At 45.2% G+C, this 18,196-nt stretch overlaps 1 protein-coding gene across 1 annotated transcript in view; it reads left to right on the forward strand.

Moving 5' to 3' along the window:
- The first annotated feature begins 484 nt into the window (after positions 1-484).
- Positions 485-18,196, forward strand: part of Esrp1 (epithelial splicing regulatory protein 1) — a 46,229-nt gene continuing 28,517 nt past the window's right edge. The window contains exons 1-6 of the mRNA XM_057790539.1: positions 485-929; positions 1,431-1,559; positions 2,692-2,805; positions 7,481-7,595; positions 16,645-16,743; positions 16,851-16,905. Of these exons, the coding sequence (XP_057646522.1) occupies positions 798-929; positions 1,431-1,559; positions 2,692-2,805; positions 7,481-7,595; positions 16,645-16,743; positions 16,851-16,905 (644 nt within the window). The 5' untranslated portion in view covers positions 485-797. The remainder of the gene's footprint in view (positions 930-1,430; positions 1,560-2,691; positions 2,806-7,480; positions 7,596-16,644; positions 16,744-16,850; positions 16,906-18,196) is intronic.

The following is an 18,196-nucleotide window of genomic DNA, read 5'->3' on the forward strand; positions in this document are numbered from 1 at the left end:
CGGCTGTCCCCGAGTTCCGCAATTGCCCGCACCACCTACCCGGGCGGCCGTAGGCCGGTCCCTCCCAGGCGCCGCGCCCAGGGCCTCACCTCTGGCCTCCTTTGGCCTCCCGGCGCCTTGGCCTTTCGCGCGACCCTTCAGTTCCTAACCCCACCGCCAAGGCTTCCCTCGAGCAGGGACCCTTTCCCCGCCGTCGCGGGCCCTAGGCCCCCTTTCCCGGTCTGGCCTTGGCTACCCCGAGGGTGACAACTAGCTCTTCCCCGCCCCCTCCCCTCCTCCTCTCCAGCCCCGGCCTCCCCATTCATCCAGCCTTTGTCTCCCGCCCCCTCCTCGCCCTCCCCCTCTAGCCCCCCCCACCGCTGCCACGTCGTGGTTTGAAGGAGCCAATGGGCGGGCGCCGCCAGGTGTCTCTTACCTGCACCACGTGGGGGAGGGGGAAAGGGGCGGGCAGGTAGAGCCACATCCCAACACAGAAAGGCTTTCAGCCATTGCTCGCGCCTCCCGGGGGTGCAGCTGGGCTCCTCGGCTTTTTTCATAGACGCACCAGCAATTGGATACAGAAAGGGCAGGCCGGCTGCTCCCTCCTTCCACCCCCCTTCCTGCCCTGGGTGTGGAGCGCCGGCCAGGTGTGGGCTTGGGTGGTTGGTTACCGCCTTTTGCCCTGGCGGCCGCGAGGAGGGGGGTGGGCGCTTTCTTTTTCTCTTGGAAGAGGCTTTTAGCACAGGTTTTCTCGTTCTTACTTCCAACCCCACCTCGCCACCACCCGAACCCCCTCCTCCCCCTCCCCACCTATCGTCATGACGGCGTCTCCGGATTACTTGGTGGTGCTTTTTGGGATCACTGCTGGGGCCACCGGAGCCAAGCTGGGTTCAGATGAGAAGGAACTGATCCTGCTGTTATGGAAAGTCGTGGATTTGGCCAACAAGAAGGTACTGCACAACGTTCTGGTCCAAACAAGGCGTGGGGCAAGAACTTTATCGTAGAAGTTAGAAAGGAGATAGAGGGCTTTTTTTTTCTTTTTGTTTGTTTGCACGCGTATGAAGCGGGGCCCCGAGGCCTAGAGAATCCGTAGTAAAGCAAACCTTTTGACTAAACAAACCTTGGGGCCATTTCAGTCTTCCGAAACCTGGCCCAGGTAGAGAGGCCCGCGCTGCCGAGCCACGTTCTCTGCGGGTCGTGGGACGCCTGGGCCAAGCTGTGGTTCTTGGGGCGCTGGGGTCCCTTCTAGGGCCTCGGCGACTTGATCCGGGTAGGGTGGGGGTGGGGCGGGGGAGCCGAGACCAGATCCCTGGCCGTCTAGGGAGCCTTGATTCTGCTGCTGGGTACCTGGAAAGCCTCGAGCCGCCCAGGGGAAGACGGGGGAGGAGGAAGAATTTTCAAATTGAAAAGGGGGAACTGACCCCTTATTCTCCACCCTTCACCCCCCCAAGGTGGGACAGTTGCACGAAGTACTAGTTAGACCGGATCAGTTGGAACTGACGGAGGATTGTAAAGAAGAAACGAAAATTGACACCGAAAGCCTGTCTTCCGCGCCGCAGCTGGACCAAGCCCTCCGACAGGTGACAGTTTGGGCCGGGCCACGCCGTCCACCCCCATTTCCGCGGCCCCCAGACCCGACCCAGCCCTGTGACTCTACGCCCTCGTGGAGCAGTCTCCGCTTGTTTCTGGGGCAAGGTGGCGAGACTCCCAGCCTTGTGTGTGGGCGTCCGGCCGGAGGGCGGGGAGGGGCTCTGTGCTTGTTCCTGGCCCCCCGGGTCTTAGGATAGAAAGGGATAGAAATTCGCAGGACTCTTTGGGCGGGAGTATCAGTCGCGTTTTCCCCCGGTGAAGTCTGAATCCTAGCTCCCGCAAGCCCAAGCACGGTCCTTAGTGGGTTTAGGTCTGCAGTCCAGCCACGTAGAGGAGCAGACCATCCGTGCACCCGTCATCCCGAGCTAGTTCTAGCTGCTGAGCGCCCGCCTGATTTCTTCCTCACGTCTCAATTTCCAAAGGCTCGGCTTCCTCATTGCTTCTTTAGTGCCTTCATTGGGATCCCAGGGAGGGGTTGCAAGTACGGACCTGTGGGCCTGCCTGTTGGGTCACCGTGGAGCTGGCGGGATCCCCTGTAGGAATTGAGGTGACCTAAAAACTGGCTGCTGTGCGTGCTGACGATTGCTAGAAACCTGGATAGGGCGGGTCTCAACACCTGTGCAGAGCTGTGTTCTGCGCCCTCCCAAGCTCTGCCGTAGCGCAGGAGTCTCCTATTAAAGGAGGAAGTTATTTCTACAGTATTATCTAAGAAAAGTATTACCCGCCGTACAGCGTTCTGCTTATTCAGTACACCCCCCCCCCTTGCGTATCGGAAGTGGGTGATTTAAAGCTGAAACATCCCAACATTTAAAAGACAGCCCCGTGGAATGATGTAATCTGGAGGCAAACTGTGAAAAGAGACCTCCGATAGGCTCATCCTGAATATCAGGGTTGCTGGTTAGTGAAACCCACTTCTCCCCAGCGGAAAAGCTGCAGATTGGTTGGAAAAGCATCCTTGCCTAGGACAAAGTGACAGGTTGGGGGTGGGGGTTGCGATATTGCCCTTGTCAGGCCTCAGAGTCCTCAGGATGATTTTTCTCTGATTATCTTCAAATTGGGCCCCTTTGACATGTTTGTAAATTCTGCTTTCGTTGCCTCCCTCCCGTGTTCTTGTTCTTGCAGTTTAACCAGTCAGTGAGCAATGAGCTGAACATTGGGGTAGGCACTTCCTTCTGTTTGTGTACTGACGGGCAGCTTCATGTCAGGCAGATCCTGCATCCCGAGGCTTCCAAGAAGGTAAGAGTGCTGGCTTCTGGAGAAGTGGATGTTCTCAGCGGGGGTGACTTGGGGAATCTGAAAACAAACGAACAAACCAGATCGTTTATTCAAATATGTTTATTCCGGCTTCTGGAAAAACAGCTGTACTTTGGGGGTTGTCTGGAGGCTTTTTAAAACATCATCCAGATTATTCTACTTTTAAAGAAGGGCAGACCGTGACTTCTGCCTAATGGTGCAGCTTTTCGTTTTGGAGCTGTAAACATGTTTTGAATCAAAAGGATGGTGGTGAAAGTCTCAAAGTGGCTGGAACTTGACACTGTTGTATTTGCAAGCAGGAGATAAAGCTGTAGTGAACAAGGGGTAACACGGTAGATTTAACATTATGTATATTTTATCACAATTGAAAAACTCATGTAATTTTCATGGAGGTGTCTGGGATTGTAGTAATTTTATAGGTATCCATCAGTGATTAAAACATCTTTGTTATGTATCAGCTTGACACTGCATTTTCCAAAGCTAATATAAGGTTTGAATTTTTGTCACTTACAGTAGAAAAGACTGGTATTTTACTGCCTTGAGGTAATTTTCTTGTGTGAGATGCTTTATCCGTGAAAGAGAATCAAAAACCTTGTAAACTTCTAAATACTTTTATTTAGGGCTGCTTAGATAACAATCACCAACATAAGCAATATTTTAGAACACTCCCTTTGATTTGAAGTGTTGAAAACCAAATTTTAAAGGTTTTGTTTGTTTTTGTAAATGGGTGGATTTTTTTTGAGACAGTCTGGCTCTGGAGTCCAGGCTAGCCTCAAATTCCAGGCACTCCTGCCTTGTCTGTGTGCTGGGATTGCAGATGCACTGAAGTCTTCTCTCAGTAGGGTTACCTTTAATTTACTGCCTTTTCTCAGTGTGGAAAAGACCATGCAATAAGCAAAACTAGTCTTATCCTGGATCCCCCATTTCTCTCGCTGGGAAGAGTGTTTTTGACAGGACAGTGAAGAAGAGCATAGACAACTGGCCCAGGGTAGCTGATTTGTGCTGTTTAGGGTAGCTGTGGCTGCGCCGCAGAGGGGCGGGCACTGAGGCTGAAAACATCGTGCGAGACTAAGAAAGTTGGTGGATTGGCAGAGACACGGGCAGGTACAGTTAGCCCGGTCCCCTTGTCTTCATTCTCTGAAGCAGAAAAAGCTAGTAAGTTAGTTAAATGTATAATGGCTTGAAAGTCTGCAGAAGAAGCCGCAGGTCCTCCACCTTGAAGGTGATCAGTCCTTTATAGGAATCTTAGTAGCTGGTTGATGTTCTGGAATGGTTTACCAGTAACCATGTCATGGACTCAGAAGTACAAAGGAGGCTTCCCCTCCAACCCCCAAGTCAACTTTTTACAATAATTTAACCTCTCCCAATGTTTTGAGATGGTTATAGCCCAGGCTAGCCTTTCATTGTTTTGGAGGACGGTCTATAGAGCCTCTCCCCTTATTTCCTCAGGTTCCGGGTTATAGGTAAGGGGCACTGTCCCCTGCCTCCCCACCCCGGTTTCTTCTGGTTTTTTTAGATGGATTGCTTTGAAGGGGAGAAAACTTGCAGAGAAAATAAGTTTGCTATACAGAAAACAGTAGGTGAAAATTTTCCCCTAACATGAGAATAATATATTTAAATTATATATAAAATATATAATATATATTGAATACTATAGGTGGAAGCATTATTTTTGCAATAGCATTTATACTATACAAACTTGTTTACTTTGCTTTATAACTTAGTGTAATGTCAATACATTTATAAAGACTAAATAAAATGCTAAGTATTTCAAATGGGAATAGTGATTTAAACTGATGTTTTCTGTTGGGTGAGTTAGTGCTGTAGATTTTCATGATCATAAGGCGTTGTGATTCATGCTTCATGCAGTTCTTCAATCATGCTGATTTCACATACAGTATAAGGAAATCAAAATGAGTAGAATCCACTAGAGATCTTATATATATTTAGTATTTCCTGGCTGGAGAGAGAGATGGCCCAGCAGTTAGAGCACTTGCTCATGAGAAGGACCTGGCTTTGGTTCCACAGGGTGGCTCATAACCATCTGTAACTCCAGTTCCAAGGGATCCAAAGCCTGCTTATAACCGCTGTGGGCACCAGGCTGACTCATGGTGTACATACACATGAAGGCAAAATACTTACACATAGAAAAATTTTTAAGCTTTTTTTAAAAAACATGTAATTTTTTTTAAAAAAAAGTAAATGAGAATTTCAAGTTTATGAACATTAACAATTATGAAGTTAAAAACCTCTAGGGCTAGAGGTGGTTCAGCACGTAAAGATGTTTGCCTCCAAGCTGAATAGAGTTCAGTCCCTAGACCCACATGGTAGAAGGGAAAATCCTGACTTTTCCAAGTAGCTCTGACCTCCACATTCATGTAATGGCAAGTGTGTGCTCCACCCAGCACATAATGTAAAGAGGGGGGTGGGATCTAAATTCTTCCTTGTAAGAAGTTAGTTTTATCGCAGTGCTCTTGCAGCTGAGCCAGGATGTGAGTTCAAAACCAGCCTGGGGCCATGGACAGTAGGTTCTGAACGAAAGCAGAATCCCAGAATTGCCTCAGCTACTCAGTGTTCGTCTGGCATCCTGGGTTCATTCCCCCAGCCTGCATGAAATTAGGTGTGGAGGCGCATGAGTGGCAGGGGATGAGAACTTCTAGTTCCGGGCTTAGCCAGGCATGGTGCACACACCCTTAGTCCCAGAACTCAGGAGGCAGAGGCAGTTAGATCTCTGAGGCCAGTCTGGTCATGAAAGAAAGAAAAGAAAGGGGAAAAAAAGGGTCAAGGTTTGCCCAGCCTTGAGTTTGAGGTCAGCCTGGGTTGACACAGGGAGACTCTTGTCTTACACAAACAAACATTGACAAAAGACCTTAACCAACGGTGTAGTATTTGTTTATCTGCACAGTGATCCTTACTAGCTAAGAGTGGAATAAGAGCTAAGAACCGCAGGTAACTTTCTCCTCTCTTTGGCATAAAGAGCCCTTTCCTTTTTGGTCTTTTGCTAGGAATTGAACCTTGAGAGCGTTGCACATGCTTGGGAGCCCCCCCTGGCTTTTTTGAGACAGTTTTAGTATATAATTCTCCAGCATCCCCCCTGGAATTATGTGCACTCTCTACCCTGTCTAGTTGTGTCTTTTTGTTCACATGTGCATCTGTGTGTGTGAGTGTGAGCGTGCACGCACACGCGGTGCTAGTATGCTACATTTCTCACACTGAGGTTGGGATAGATACCTTGGAGTCCATTCTCTCCTTCCTCTGTGATGTGGGTCTCAGGGATATCAAAATCAAGCCATTGGGTATAAGCATTTTTCTCTCTGAGCCACGTGAGCAGCCTGTGGTTTGTTTGATTGTTTAAGATTTATTTTATTTTAGCCGGGCGCACGCCTTTAATCCCAGCACTTGGGAGGCAGAGGCAGGCGGATCTCTGTGAGTTCGAGACCAGCGTGGTCTACAGAGCTAGTTCCAGGACAGGCTCCAAAACCACAGAGAAACCCTGTCTCGAAAAACCAAAAAAAAAAAAAAAAAAAAAAAAGATTTATTTTATTTTTTGTATGTTTTAGTGTTTTGCCTGCACAGATCATGTGTGCCTTGTGCATGCATGCCTGTGGAGGTCAGAAGAGAGTGTTAGATCCCCGGGCTTGAAGTGACAAGTGATTGTGAGTCACCATGTGAGTGCTGGGAATTGAACAGGTGTTTAACCACTGAGCCCCCATCACCCCTTGTGATGCATAGTTTAAAATCCAATTCAAATTCTCAGGTAAAGCCAGAACAATGGGCAAAAATGGATATGGAACTATAATTTAGGTCAAAAGTAATATTTTGCAAAGTATAAGGACTTCACTATTCCTAGCTTGTATAATAACAAATACGCATATCACTCGGACTCAACAGATCTTACCAGTTAATCGTAGTCTAAATTTTTCTGTGTAAAAACTGATACCTAAAACCACAGACAGTCTAAAATGATAACAGCTAGAAAAAGTCTGTTACAACCTGAAAAACAACAACTCAATGTTGCACATATATAATAGCTTCAGAAAGGGTTTGATAGGGGTAAGGAGTGGCTCAGCACTTAGCAGAGGATCTGTTCAGTTCCCTGCCCTCACAGCTGAGCTCCTGTCCCACAGGTTCTGACAACCTCTTCTGACTTCATGAGAACCCACACACATCTGGTGTGCATGCAGGCAACTATGTACAGATACACAAGACTAAATTAAAATGAAAAAAAAAATGGCTTGATGACGAGTGGTGGTGGCGCACACCTTTAATCCCTGCACTTGGGAGACAGAGGCTGGAGGATCTCTGTGGATTCGAGGCCAGCCTGGTCTACAGAGCGAGTTCCAAGACAGGCAAGGGGTACACAGAGAAAACCCTGTCTCCAAAACAAAACAAACAGAAGACAAAATGGTTTGATTAGAAGACACAGTGAACCAAAAACATTGTTATCTGTTTCATTACATTGAGATGACTTTATGAAATTGCTATGGGATCTCATGTATCGTGACCAAGCATTAAAAAATAGAGCCATTCCACATTGAATTTTATATTTCTAAAAATTGTGGTAAATTGTGCAATATCCCATTCATAGGTTCCTAGTTATTAGAGAAATATGGACCAGATTCATGTCTGTAACAACTTCTGCCTTCTCCTCCCTCAGAATGTATTACTACCTGAATGCTTCTATTCGTTTTTTGATCTTCGAAAAGAATTCAAGAAATGTTGCCCTGGCTCACCTGATATCGACAAGCTGGACGTAGCAGCGATGGCCGAGAGTATCCTTTAAAGTTATTTAAGAAGGCTTTGTACCCCTATCCCGTGCTTTTCTTTTTCTTTTCTTTTTTTTGTTGTTGTTGTATTTTCACTTTTTTTTTTTAATTTAAGTTTTGGAATTAAGAGCGGGGTTATGGCCTGGAGGGAGGTTGCCTTCAAACTTGTAGGTGTTCTCCCTGAGAGCCCCCGAGCGCTGGCATTAAAGGCATTAACCACTGTACCTGGTCAGGGAAATGCTTTAAACTTTGTCAGTTGCGTTCCTGTTAATTGTACCAGGAGGAAGTAACAGTGTAAATGATAGGTGTCTTTCAGAGTAGTCATGACTGAACTGGAGCTGATACGTGGTTTAGAGGTTTATGTGAGGTGCCTGCATTTATGGTAATAATTATGTGAATGTATCTTATATAAGGGTGTATGTGTGTGTGTGAGAGAGAGACAGAATGAATTAAACACACATAGACAGTTGATGGATTAGAAAAAATAGGAAGAATTTACACTGTCTACAGATCCCAAAGCAATTTGCGCTTGGTTACTTTGGTCTTGGGGTCTATTTGGCTTCCTTGTAGTCAATAAGATTTTTGCTTTGAAGTGGTAAGTGCCCTTTAGACTTGACCTGTTCAAAAAATATATATTAGTCAGGTCTTGTGATCATAATAAGATACTTGGGGGCATGATGAAACAGGGACTAAGCCAAGACGTCACGGAGCACACCTTTAATCCCAGCACGGGGAGACAAGGGGCAGGTGTACACACCTGTGAGTTTGAAGCCAGCTAGAGATAGATACACATGGTGAGACTGTCTGAGAAAATTGAGAGAGGGAAGCAGATTGTCCCCGAAGTATTTACTTACAGAGATAGTGTCTTCCTTCCTTCCTTCCTTCCTTCCTTCCTTCCTTCCTTCCTTCCTTCCTTCCTTCCTTCCTTCCTTCCTTCCTTCCTTCCTTCATTTCTTTTTAAGACAGAATCTCACTAAGTAGTTCTGTCTGTCCTACAGCTCACTATGAAGACCAGAGATCCTTCTCTCTCCCAAGTGCTAAGATAAGGTGTATGCCATCTGGCTGTGAAGATAGTATATTGGACGCTTCATATATTGTAGTCATTATGCGTACTGGATGATAGAGTCTTGACTCTTTTAAGCTCGTGTGTCCCACTACTAACCAGAGTGTGCAGGTTGTCACACTAGTAACCAGAGTGTGTAGGTTGTCACACTAGTAACCAGAGTGTGCAGGTTGTCACACTAGTAACCAGAGTGTGCGGGTTGTCACACTAGTAACCAGAGTGTGCGGGTTGTCACACTAGTAACCAGAGTGTACAGGGTGTCCACTAGTAACCAGAGTGTATGGGTTGTCCCACTAGTAACCAGAGTGTATGGGTTGTCCCACTAGTAACCAGAGTGTGTAGGTTGTCACACTAGTAACCAGAGTGTGCAGGTTGTCACACTAGTAACCAGAGTGTGCGGGTTGTCACACTAGTAACCAGAGTGTGCGGGTTGTCACACTAGTAACCAGAGTGTATGGGTTGTCCCACTAGTAACCAGAGTGTGCAGGTTGACACACTATATTTTCCCTACTGTGCAGTTAGTTGTGTTATTTTTAAACCTCAGTTGTTTGAGATGGTCTCAAGTAGGCCAAACTGACTAGAACTTGCTGTGCCATTAGGATGATCTTGAACTCCTGATTCTCTGTCCCCACCTCTTAAGTGCTGGGATGATAGGTTCTGCCGCCCTGGCCAGCCTGGTGTATTTTGTTGTTTGGAAAGCAAGTGTAGAAATGTGGATTTGTTTGGAATGTCAGTGGCTGTGGTACTGTGTTGGGAGTATTTCTTCACTTTAGATCCAATTAAAATATAGATTCCTGCTACTGTTTTGTTTTTGTTTCAGTTTGAAATTGGGGACTTGCTCTACAGTTTCAGCCTTGCTTGGGATTTGGGCTGTCCTGCATCAGCTCTTCCGGGTGCTCAGGTTGTATGAATGAATGCCACACCCAACTAAAATCTTCTATTTTTTATAGTGATTTTAGATCAGAGCAAATTGAGCAGGGAGTGCAGCTTTTCCATTAGTTTTCCCACCCTCTCCCACTGTCTGTGGCTTATGCACACAAGTTTGTTAAAACTAACCCCCCCCAGGCCAGGTGGTGGTGGTGCACGCCTTTAATCTCAGCACTCAGGAGGCAAAGGCAGGTGGATCGCTGTGAGTTCAGGGCTAGCCTGGTCTATAGAGTGAGTTCCAGGATAGTTAGGACTGTTTAACACAGAAACCCTATCTCCAAAAATCAAAACAACAACAAAAGAACTGAACCTCCTTTAAACACATATTCTCAGTCTATACTAGCATTCCTTTTGGTGTTGGGCGTTCTTGGGTTTTTGTAGGTATGTAATGATGTATCCACCATGTAACGACATGACACACAGGACTGTTCTTCCCTCTCTAACCATTTTACTGTTCCTGTGCTTTTGTCTTTTCCGACTTTCTTGTACTCAAAATGAAATAGCAGTAGTCTTTTCAGATTGCTTTTTAAACCCAACAAGACACGCCTAGTGTACTTGGCGTGTATTTTCATATTTTGGGGTCTCGTTTCCTTCTAGAGATGCAGTGTTGTCTGGCTGTACCTCAGCTGATTGCCTCTGCCTCCGGAACTTGCCGTCGATCCCCAGTGTGGCTGCTTTGAGTAGAGTTGTTCTAGCCATCACGATACCTGACTGCAGGTAAACATAGGTTTGTAATTTGTTTGGGCTAAGTACCGAGAATTGTGATTGCTGGGTTGTATATGATACAGCTTTGACCATTTGGGCTTCATGCAGTTTAGAAAGAGCGCATACAGAAGATGGCGAGAGTGCCGTCTCGTTCTGCACAGTTGTTCTGCCACTCAGCCCTGGCCCCCGTGATGTCACTTTCTGGAGGAAAAGGGAAACTTCAGTATTGAAGTCTTGTAACTGGGACTTGAGAGGGCACTGCCGGTCTGTCGATTTGCCCTTTGTGTTGGATATTCCCCGATGAAAGTTTTGTAGCCCTAGTCATTCTGTGTGAAGGGAAAGGAAAGACAGGGTTGGGGATATTGGGATGTGGCTCTGGTTCCTTCAACCCTTCTCCCCTCGTGTTTTTATGTATTTTTCTGAAATTGTTTCTAGCCTAGGTTTAGGTGTCTGGAGTAATTCCAGCTCCGGATATGCTAGCCACTAGTGAGTTACACGATGCTGGTGGAAAGGCCTTATCTGTCAGGTGCACTGTGCAGTGTAGCGTCTTTAATCAGGAGGTGCGGAGGGTGATGATGGCATGGTGGCGCGTCTTTTTTCTTTTTTTTTTTTTTAAGGAATTCTATTACATCCCTCAGAGAAATTAATACGAGCTACTTCCTATTGGCATTTTGATTATAGAGCCACTTGGTTTTTTCCCCCTTCCTCTTCTCTCTCTCTCCTCTCTCTCTCTCTGTGTCCCTTCTTCTGAAGAGGCAGCCTCTGTCTGCCTCTTTTTTCCCCTTCCTCTTTTCTCTCTCTCTCTCCCTCTCCCTCTCTCTCTCTCTCTCTCTCTCTCTCTCTCTCTCTCTCTTTCTCTCTCTCTGTGTGCGTGCACCTCTGCCTCCCTTCTCTTTCCCCCTCCCTCTTCTCTCTCTCTCTCTGTGCCCCTTCTGAAAAAGCAGCCTCTGCCTTCCTTTTTTTCCTCCTCCTCTCTCTCTCTCTCTCTCTCTCTCTCTCTCTCTCTCTCTCTCTCTCTCTCTCTCTCTCTCTCTCCACACCTCTGCCTCCGTTTTTCCCTCTCCCTCTTCTGGCTATGACAAAAAATGCTGCTGCTATGAACATAGTTGAGCACATGTCCTTGTGGTACAATTGAGCATCCTTTGGATATATACTCAAAAGTGGTATTACTGGGTCTTGAGGAAGGTTGTTTCCTAATTTTCTGAGAAATCGCCACACTGACATCCAAAGGGGCTGTACCAGCTTGTATTCCCACCAGCAATGCAAAAGTGTTCCCTTTTCTCCACAACCTCTCCAGCATAAGTTGTCATCAGTGTTTTTGATCCTGGCCATTCTTACAGGTGTAAGATGAGATCTCAGAGTTGTTTTGATTTGCATTTCTCTGATGGCTAAGGATGTTGAGCATTTGTGTCTTTCAGCCATTTTAGATTCCTCTGTTGAGAGTTCTCTGTTTAGGTCTCTAATCCATTTTTTTTATTGGATTATGTGATCTTTTGGTGTCCAATTTCTTAAGTTCTTTGTATATTTTGGAGATCAGACCTCTATACTGTAGCTCTGTAGTAGAATTTGAAGTCAGGGATTGTGATACCTCCAGAAGTTCCTTTATTGTACAGGAATTGTTTTAGCTATCCTGGGTTTTTTGCTTTTCCAAATGAAGTTGAGTACCGTTCTTTGGAGGTCTTTAAAGAATTTTTCTGGGATTTTGATGGGCATTGTATTGAATCTATAGATTGCTTTCGGTATGATTGCCATTTTTACTATATTCTGCCTACCCAAGAGCATGGGAGGTCTTTCCATTTTTCTGGTGTCTTCTTCAATTTCTTTCTTCAAAGATTTAAAGTTCTTGTCATACAAGTCTTCCACTTGTTTGGTTAGTTACTCTAAGATATTTTATGTGGCTCTTGTGAAGGGTGATGTTTCTCTGATTTCTTTCTCAGCCCATTTATCATCTCTGTACAGGAGGGCTACTGATTTTTTTGAGTTAATCTTGTATCCTGCTACATTACTGAAAGTGTTTATGAGTTGCAGAAGTTCCTTGGTAGAATTTTTTGGATCATTTATGTAAAGTATCATATCATCAGCAAACAGTGAGAATTTGACTTCTTCTTTTCCAATTTGTATCCAATTTGCACTCGTGAATGAAGGAAAACATTAAAGCAGAGAAGGGCCGGTTTTCACAGTCTTACCTAATTTGCTTACTCCATGTAAATACCTTTTTGTCAGGTTTGAGTGGGTCACTGAGGATCTATGGCTGGCCTACTCTAGATAATTTGTTCTGGAATGACCTGGGCTACATGAGATTCTAGCTAAAAAATAAACCAGGAACAAAAAATCCTTTATTTATGTTGTGGTTATTTCAATGCTGAAGACTAAACCTGGCAAGCACTGTGCCAGTCTTCCATACTCTACAACTCTTAAGTATACCTGTTTTCTCTTGTTGTTGTTGAGATGCTGTTCCACTGTGGTACTAGAGTAGCTTCACACTCATGAGCCTGCATTCGTAGCTTTCCAAGTCACTGAGATCACAGATGGAAGCTGCCACATTCACTTCTGTTGGCCAGTGCCTACATCTTACTACTTGTAGGGTATATCCAACTCATCAGGTTTGTTTGAAATTCCATTACTTGGCCCTTCATTAAGCTAATACCTCCAGAAAGTGGGTTTTGGTAGGTAGAGATCTTTGTCGTCCCCCCCTCCCTGGAAAGAGTAATTGGTGTTAAACTAGGACTTTAAATTCTTTTCCCTCATATTTCTGGTGTAAGAAGTTTTCCTGCTGTGGCTCCTACTTGTATTTTACAGTGGTATCAGGAAAGACTTTGTGAGTTTAGTCAGCCAGTACAGATGGGTTTAAAGGGGCTAAACCTTCAGGCCGTTTCACCGATGGTGCTGAACCTCGTCTATTGCTCCAGCTTTTCTGTGGATGGACACTTTGTTCAGTATAGTTTGAAACGAAGGGTTTTTCGGTGCTGAACCTCGTCTATTGCTCCAGCTTCTCTGTGGATGAACACTCTGTTCAGTATAGTTTGAAACGAAGGGTTTTGTTCCCACCGTCCTAGGCTGTATTCTTCCTTCCCTCTTGGCATTTCTGGTTTGTAAATCTGGCTGAGCCTGTCTGTGCTGTCGCGGCTGCCTGAGGGCACAGTGAGTCACTCCCATGACCAGCCCTGCAGGAGATCAGGAGGCACAGGCTCATCTCACCTTCTCAAAATGTGACGTGAAGCAAGTAATTGAAAATATAATAGGCCTCGGTGGAAGAAAGTATTGGTGCTAAAGCATTAGAAAACCCCAAGCTGGAGAGATAGCTCAGCAGTTAAGAGCGCTGACTGCTCTTCCAGAGGACCAGGGTTCAAGTCCCAGCACCCACACGGTGGCTCACAACTCTCTATAACTCGAGATCGAGGGGATCCAGCACCTTCACACAGACATACACGTAAGCAAAACACCAGTGCACATAGAAAATAAAAAAGGAATCATCAAAAAATAAAGAGATAATCCCCAAACTCACCTAGGACCAGGTTTGTAACTCAGCAGATGTGCATTTCCTAGCGTGTACAAAAGACAAGAAGGGAAGCCCTCCCTTTGTTGTTTGTGTTTGGATTCTGGTAAGGAAATGGAGTGAACAAATTGAAGAGGTGCGTATGAGATAGACACGTGTAAAGAGGTGAGCTGGGCATGGAGCAGGTCCAGTGGCTTGTAAAAGTTGTTACGGCTTCCAGCCGCTGGTCTCTGTGGTGGCACAAAGGGAAATAGGTTGGGATGTATTATATAAAGCCATATTAGCCAAAGGCCAGTGATGTATTCTTAATGAAAATGAGAATTTAGTAACATGATTCTTCAGCTGCCAATCGATTTCATCAGGGAAAGAGACTCTTCGTTTTTATTTTTGATTTCCCTCTCCTTGACTTATAAATTTAATTTTTTTTTCTCAAAAGTATTGCTCGAGGTAAAACAAAGTCAGTGAAGCTTTTTAGCCTAAAGCAGGTATGTGTGTACAGCAAAGTATAGAGGAACAGTTGGAGAACATCTCCAAATCGTAGGTCTTTCTTTTGTGGGTGTTGCTCTCCTACCTGATGGAATGTTGTGAAGAGAAAAGGAGGCGGATGATGGCACGGTGTGTTTTAATTGCCTTTGCTTCTGCCCTGTAAACAGATGCATACGTTTGTGTATTATTTGGCTATGCCTGTTTGGGTGGGGATCCTTTAAATAATCTGGTTATGATTTGTTATGTCGTGTATCTAGGTTTTTTTTTAATTGATATTTATTGAGCTCTACATTTTTCTCTGCTCCCCTCCCCCCTTCAACCCATTTTTTTTTTTTTAACGACAGGGTCTCTTTGTAGTCCTAACTGTTCTGAAACTTGCTGTATAGACCAGGCTGGTCTCGAACTCACACACGGCTTCTAGAGAATTATTTATTGGTGTATATTTGATTTGTTTATGAAAAGGAAGACTAAAATCACTAGAAGTAGGATTAGAAAATCTCAAACCTGGTTGGACGTGGTGGCTCATGTCTTTTTAGTCCCAGCCCTCAGGAAGCAGAGTCATTGCAAGTTCAAGGCTAGCACGGTCTATAGGCAAGTTCCATCCCAGCTGGACTGCACAGTGAGGTTTGTCTCAAATTAACAGAACAAAAAAGAACTCTCAAACCTCTATGTGAAACAAAAAACTGAGGCTCCATCTCTTGTCCGGGACCTTGTTTGTATGTGATGAAAGTGGCCATGTAGTGATGGTAATTGATGGGCTGACCAGAGAGAGGTGCGCCGCAGCCTGGTGACGGCCGCAGCTCTGCAGAAGCAGCTGGGGTGTTAGCATCTGTAGTTCCTGTCAGGCTTGGGGAGGAGTTCAACACCCGGGACTCTCTAGCCTACAGTGAATCATACCTTTTGCTCAGGTGTTTTCCCTGTCGGCGGTGGCTCGGAGGAGGCACTGTTGTTTCTCTGTTTTCGTGCCTTTACTACAATGTAGACAGAGGGCAAGATGCTGTTATTAAATGTCTACTTTGTGTCTTTATCTTTGTCTTCACACAGACCCCAGAAGGTGAGGTTGTCACAGCTTTGGCTTTACAGATGAGCTGGAGTTTAGCGGTTAAGTCGTTTCCTGGGAACTGTCTCTATGGAGAGGAAAGGGAGGCTGAGGGGTGGGGAAAGACTTGGAAGAGATGGGAAAGAAGTACTGTGGTCTCGACTGATTGACTAGCTTCTGAATTGTTGACTTTTGGATTCGACTTTTCCCTAAGTAGTCCATGAGGGATCTTATCTTTATTTCTTCTTTTTTTACAAATACTTTTTTAAAGTTTTGAACACTATCAGCTAGGGGACAGTATGGTGTAGGCAAACATTCCGCTAGGTGTCAACAGGTGCAGTTCCCACAGTATCATCTTTGATTCCTGCTAAAACCGTAGTCTGGGCTGTAGAGATGGCTTGGTGGTTAAGAGCACTGGCTGCTCTTCCAGAGGTCCCGGGTTCAGTTCCCAGAGCCCACGTGGCAGCTCACAACTCCAGCTCTAGGGGAACGGACTCCCTCACACAAAGTATATATAGGCAAAAAACACCAGAGCACATTAAATAAGTCTTTAAGCATGTATTCTGGACCTGTGAGATGACTGAGTGCTGCCGTGCCTCGGGACACGCGGGTTGTCCCACAGCACCCCCACACGTTGAATGCCAGTTTTTAGAGGCAAAGACCACACACAAAAATAATTAAAATACAATATAAATTTTAAAAATACTTCATTGTGATTTACACATAATACAAAATGTGGGAGACAAGCCCTGGTTTACCCAGAAAGTATCCTGGTGTGATCAAGGAGCATTAGGGTTGGTCGTGGTGTGTTCCTACATTCTCGACATGCTAAGGCTGAAGTAGGATTGCTTGAGCCCTGGAGTCCTGACCAGCCCGAGCAGCGTTGAGGTCACCATGTCAAAACACACATGACATTGCTGGTTCAGAGTGCTTGAATCATTTCTAAAATCTGCTGTGAAAGCACTTGGGTTTTATGGAGTACGGTTGAAGATAGGCTATCCCATAGGGCTCTGTGAGTATTCTGGAAGGGACGTTCTGGGTAAAGGCATGGGAATTGTGCCACTGGTATTGTCAAGTGTAGACTGCAAAGTTTAGACCTGGTCTTGACTGACAGCTTTATCTTCAGGTTACCTGGTCATTGCCTTGTATGGGTAATGATAAAGAATTTGAATTAACTTGGTTGCTTTATGATTCGACCCTAAGCGCACACAGTTTTCTCATGCATTTGTTTTTTTCTAAGTGAACAAACTTTCTTATTGAGGAACTTCCCTGGCTTCCAGGTTAACCTCTGCCTAGATCTGCCTTTACTTCTCCAGATGTTTCCTTAACAGCCCCACAGGTCTAAACTTTGAGAAGAATGACTCCGTCTCCCGATACGGAGCCTCTCAAGTTGAAGATATGGGGAACATAATTTTAGCCATGATCTCAGACCCTTACAGTGAGTATCGCAGTAGTGATTGATCTCGCAGCAGCGCCGGGCTCTGATCGCTTTGCTCAGCTTTGCCATCCGTAGCCAGGATGACGACTGTGTTTTCTCCTTTTCAGATCACAGGTTTTCAGATCCAGAAAGAGTAAACTACAAATTTGAAAGTGGTACATGGTAAGTGGTTGCGTACTAGTCCCTTGAACCTTAGACTTGTTCTTACTCATGGTTTTGAAGTCCCTCTAGATTTTCCTAATTTTATTAAACCTTCCAGTTACTATTCTTATTGTCAAGTAATCTCTTACTTAAAGCAAGCTTATAAGTTGAGGTTAAAATTTGATGTCGAGTGCTGGTGGCATGGCACCTTATTCCAACACTCGAGAGGCAGAGGCAGGAGGATCTCTGAGTTTGAGGCCAGAGTTCCAGAACAGCCAAGGCTGTTACACAGAGATACTCTGTCACAAAAAAAAAAAAAGAGAGAGAGAGAGACAGAGAAGAAAGAAAAGAAGATAAAAAAAAATTAGAAGTTGCTGTGTTTAATTTCTTTAACTGGCTTAGGCATATGCTGTTTAAGATATGATTCTTAAGTTAGTCTTCATGTCTGCCTAACCTTTCCAAAAAAAAGTGATAGGATTTGGAAGTTGTGGGGTGATTGGAAAGATGATGGTCATCTCTTAAGGTCATTACTGCTCTTGTTGAGGACTTGGGGTTTGGTTCCTAGAGTCTACACCAGGCAGTTCACAGCTCCCTTGAACTCCATTTCCAAGGGATCAAATGCTGTCTGGCCTCTGCACATGGTGCACATAAATTCATGTAGGCACACAAACATACACATAAATAACAATGGATCTTAAAAGGGGTTTTAATGTTCCTGGGCTAAGCTACCTATATACTATAGTAGCTACTGTATCACAGCAGACATCTAGGGAGGAGTCCGGAGCGGAATCTCTGTGATCATAGGTAGATGTGGCTATACTAGTCAGTCACTGTCGTGAGACTGTCTGGCACCTGGTGATAACCAGAAACTGCTGGTTTTACTGTCAGAGAGACCTTAGCGCTGAATTTTGTTGTACAGAAAGAGAATCAGTAGGAAAATGTCCTAGGATTAGTGAAAATATGGATGGGAGACAGACCTTTAAAAGGTCAAAATATATACTGGGCGCAGTTCAGGTGACTCACCAAGGTGTGGAGACTCCCAAGTGTTTCCATAAACACCCTGTGTTGCCTGGCACTCCCCTTTGCCGATGGAGATTCTTATACAGACCTCTGACCACACGCTCACACTCTCGGCGTGGGTTAATTGTAGCTCTGTTCCCATCCTTGCTGCCAGGCTGGATTTAACTCCCACACACGTGCTTGATACCTGTGAAAAAAGATTGAAACCCCAACCCTGCTTGACCTCAGTATGGTGTCTCAGTCCAGGAATCTTAGTACTGAGGTAGGAAGTTCTCAAGTTCAAGGTCAGTCA

Source organism: Chionomys nivalis, chromosome 16, assembly GCF_950005125.1.
Source record: "Chionomys nivalis chromosome 16, mChiNiv1.1, whole genome shotgun sequence".
In the NCBI taxonomy this organism is placed as follows: domain Eukaryota; kingdom Metazoa; phylum Chordata; class Mammalia; order Rodentia; family Cricetidae; genus Chionomys; species Chionomys nivalis.